The sequence below is a fragment of the Cynoglossus semilaevis genome, chromosome 3, assembly GCF_000523025.1.
Source record: "Cynoglossus semilaevis isolate Cse_v1.0 chromosome 3, Cse_v1.0, whole genome shotgun sequence".
In the NCBI taxonomy this organism is placed as follows: Eukaryota; Metazoa; Chordata; class Actinopteri; order Pleuronectiformes; family Cynoglossidae; genus Cynoglossus; species Cynoglossus semilaevis.
This window is the reverse complement of record NC_024309.1, coordinates 12,078,126-12,082,114: the sequence shown is the minus strand read 5'-3', so window position 1 is coordinate 12,082,114 and position 3,989 is coordinate 12,078,126. Positions and strand designations below refer to the sequence as shown.

General features: G+C 44.2%; 1 protein-coding gene across 1 annotated transcript in view; it reads left to right on the top strand.

Annotated features, from left to right (window-relative positions):
- The window catches only part of LOC103377360 (carbonic anhydrase 1-like), a 9,866-nt gene extending 5,951 nt beyond the window's left edge, over positions 1-3,915 (top strand). Inside the window, exons 3-7 of the mRNA XM_008308153.3 lie at positions 1,050-1,168; positions 1,308-1,400; positions 1,531-1,593; positions 1,799-1,954; positions 3,091-3,915. Coding sequence (XP_008306375.1) covers positions 1,050-1,168; positions 1,308-1,400; positions 1,531-1,593; positions 1,799-1,954; positions 3,091-3,210 — 551 coding nt within the window. The 3' untranslated portion in view covers positions 3,211-3,915. The remainder of the gene's footprint in view (positions 1-1,049; positions 1,169-1,307; positions 1,401-1,530; positions 1,594-1,798; positions 1,955-3,090) is intronic.
- Positions 3,916-3,989: the final 74 nt, after the last annotated feature.

The window sequence follows — 3,989 nt, the reverse complement described above, 5'->3', positions numbered from 1 at the left end:
CTTTCATTTTTTGTTTTGTTTTTGGTGACTTGTGGCCAAATCTGTGGGAAGCTTGTCACTCGTCCTACTCCAAGACCCACAAACCTAACCTGGAAATGAGGCCCTGAATTAATTAGTGCACCTAAAAAAAAAAAAAAAAAAAAACCTACTCCTCTGCAGATGTACCAGGACTTGGTTAACTATTAATGTGCCAAGAGTGGGTGGGATTATGTTGACCCACTTACAGAGAACACCTTTATTTTGTCCTCTGGGTTTCGCTCCAATGCATTTCTGTTAAAAACCTGGGGAAAAAAATCTGGAAAATTATTTTTTTCTCGTCAGCCTTTATATAAAAAAAAAAGGAAAACTAAAAATACAGGAGGAATTTTCTTCACAGCCTCTGAGTCACTGTTTTTTCCTTTTAAGCAGATCCTTTGTGTCACGCATCACATCTGACCCATGGAAAAAAACGATGATGATATGAGGAATCACAATTTAGTGACTAAGCGACCCCCTATGTTTATATTGAAAATTGCAGGCGGATTTTGACGTTTTTGTTTTGTTTTTTTGTTGTTGTTGTTGTTTTTGTTAAAGTGAAAGATGTGGCAGTTTAACCAAAACCTGGGCAAAAATAGGGACAGCGAACGCAGCTAAAGGTTAGCCAGAGCTAGCTGATAAATTACCAAAAGTGAGCCTTAAAGCCTTTCTACTGAGGGGAAATCTGAAATCTCTATTTTTATTTCACTTTATTTGACCCTTAACAGTCGAGAACAATGACTCATTTTTATGAATCCGGAAAAAAAAAGGTGTTTGATGGTGTGTGTGTGCACGTGTGTGTTACCAGAAATAGAATTCCATCCAGACTTATCTGATGGAGGTCAGTGTGACACTAACAATACCTGGACATCAGCTCTCAGTGGGAGGAACTCAGGAACTGAGTGTGACTCCGTCAGACAGGAAGTGTCTGCAGTCGCACATTATTCCACTGTAAATAAACCGTTTTATTTCATGGACTGGTCAGGAGTCGATGAAGTCAAACTCACACTGACCTACGTTCCCTTCCTCCGCAGCTCTGACCAACGGGCCCATCTCAGGGACCTACAGGCTCAAGCAGTTCCACTTCCACTGGGGGGGCAGTGACGACAGAGGCTCTGAACACACCGTGGCCGGGACCAAGTATCCTGCTGAGGTGAGGAGGCTGCGAGTCATCGCCGACCCCCGGCTGTACTTCCTGACAGACTGGGGGTTGATGACAAACACACAGCAGACAGGATTCAAAACACATGTAGAGAGTGTTATTTCTTATCATGGATTTTTTTTTTTCCCAGCTCCACCTGGTGCACTGGAACACCAAGTATCCCAATTTTGGAGATGCTGCCAGTAAATCCGACGGCCTGGCTGTGGTTGGAGTTTTCCTGAAGGTCAGTCGTTGGGATTAACATATATTTATTTATTTTTTCATATCATTTTGTATATATATATTTGCTCTGGATTATTACAGTTTTTTTTGTCCCTAATCCCTGTGATATAACAGTAAACCTTTGTTTCCAGATTGGTGCTGATAATCCCAACCTACAGAAGGTTCTGGATGCCTTTGACTCCATTAAGGCCAAGGTAAAGAAAAATGTTTTTGTCCTTCACAATTTTTTTTTTTTTTTTTTTTTTGTGAATTGTTATTTTGAGCTGACTCACATTTTTGGGTAATTTTGTTGTTTTTTTTACTTAATTTCTCTTTATTTTCTTTACTTATTTTGACCTCCAAAGTGACCTTTCTTCCTGAGGTTTTGACATTTTCCTAACGTTTCTCTTTGACCCGCAGGGAAAGCAGACCACGTTTCCCAATTTCGACCCCACTTCCCTGCTCCCTGGATCCCTGGACTACTGGACCTACGATGGTTCTCTGACCACACCACCTCTGCTGGAGAGCGTCACCTGGATTGTGTGCAAAGAGCCGATCAGCGTGAGCCCCGCTCAGGTACGTCTGAAACCAGAGTCTGTCAGGCATCAGCGCACAGACTCCAATAACCCCATCCACAAATCCTGATTAAATGAATGGCCTGTTTGTCAGGAAAGCTAAGACCGCAGCAGTAAAAAAATTAGTGGAAAACTGAGAGAACAAGAGGCGCTCACATGCTGCCAGCGCAGCTTCAACCACAGTTTTTTTCTGTCTGGTTTAGTGGGAAGTTTACTGGAAACGTGGGTCACACACACACGCGTCACAGTCCGTAGGTGCAGAGACGCAGCTCTGCTGTGTGTGACCTCTGGGTGAAAATGTACGTTTACGTTTGAAATGACTCCTGAAAAAAGACGTGTTTGACTTTTCAGGAGTCATTTATCTGAGCTAACAGCCTCCAGTCTGACCGTGTGGTCATCTGGGCGGTCAGATGTTTACTTCACAACCACACATGGGGGTGAGGGGGGGGTTAACGTGAGGGATGAGCAGTCGATCGTCCAGACTCGGTGTCTGACCATGAACATAGACTAGGACCAATTTTTCATAATTACACCTCGTTTCAAGTGCAGCCGGAAATGACATGTTTTCACCAGTTTATTCCTGTAATTCACTGGAATAATAACCACACGACACACGTCACAGCAGCCAGCACCGAGGTGTAACAACTGCTCAGTCATATTCTCTGGAAAACAAAAAATATTCAGGCCAGAATTGCAAATAATTGCAAAACAAATTAAGAACAAATCTAAATTATTAGAAACATCAAAAGTAACATTTAAGGCTAATTTAAAGAAAGTGTCAAAAATGCTAAATGTTAGCCAAAATAGCTAATAATTATTAAGTGTTTTCATAAATACTCCCTGACTCCGTGCCAGGTTTGGCCCCTGAGCCAGACTTTGAATGCAGCTGACTTGTCATTAAGAATAGAAATGTGGGACATGTCCAGTGTGACGTGTAGAGAACTGCTCTCTCACTGCCGATAAGTATGACTTACATTTATCGGCCCACGTGTGACGTCATCCAGCCCAGATATGCTAAGCCACAGCCTGTAGTACAGTGTGATGAAACCTGCAGTTGTTTGTCTTTGTGTTTGACTCTTTCTGCTGACTGACAGTCACAGGAGGTCTAACCTCGCCGCCGTCTCCTCTTCTTCACAGATGGCCAAATTCCGCAGCCTGCTCTTCTCCGCTGAGGGTGAGCCCGAGTGCTGCATGGTGGACAACTACCGCCCCCCCCAGCCACTCAAGGGTCGCCCCGTCCGCGCTTCCTTCAAGTAATCGCCCCTCCCCCTCAACTCCACCCCACTCCTTTTGTTGCCCGCCCCGTCTTACCCTTCCCCCTCTACACCCTCTCTCGCCCACATACCCGACTCCGTCCAGTTTCTTCCAAATGTGGCCCCAATGCTTTTATGATGCTGGACCGTCTCCCCAGTGTGGGATGGTGCCCCCTGTGGGATCCTAGTTTTGCATGTAATTTATTTATAAATACTGTTTCCAAAAAAGTTGGTACACTTCACCACAAGTCTGTAGTTTGATGAATCACTTGAACGAAGAAAGAAAAAATCTGAAAAATGAAGTAACTAGAATCTAAATTGTCGGACTGAATGTGAACAGGGGTTGGGTTTTAAAGGAGCGTCTCAGTCCGGGTTCAGTCCGGATCGGTTTCCATAGACCGTAGTGACCGCGGACTGCAGGATTTCGCACTGGGAGAAAAGTGAAAGTGCTTTACTTGAATTGCACGTTTATGTCTTAATTCAGTTTTAGAAGTGTACCAACTTTTCTGGAAATCGGGTTTGTTGTAGGACAAGCTGTTTTAAGGTGGAGGCCACATGTTTACCAGGAGTTTAGTTCGACACCAGCGTGCGTTTAGTAATTTTCTGCTGCACAAAAGACTTTTGCACAAGATCATCGCAGAGGTTAGGGGCGATAGAAACGTGTGAGAAAACACACACACACACACACACACACACACAGTCCTGCTGCCATCCTTCTGTGATCCCTCGACACCAGCTTAACAAAGCGCGGCAGTGACAGAATGATGCCGAAAATCCCAGTCT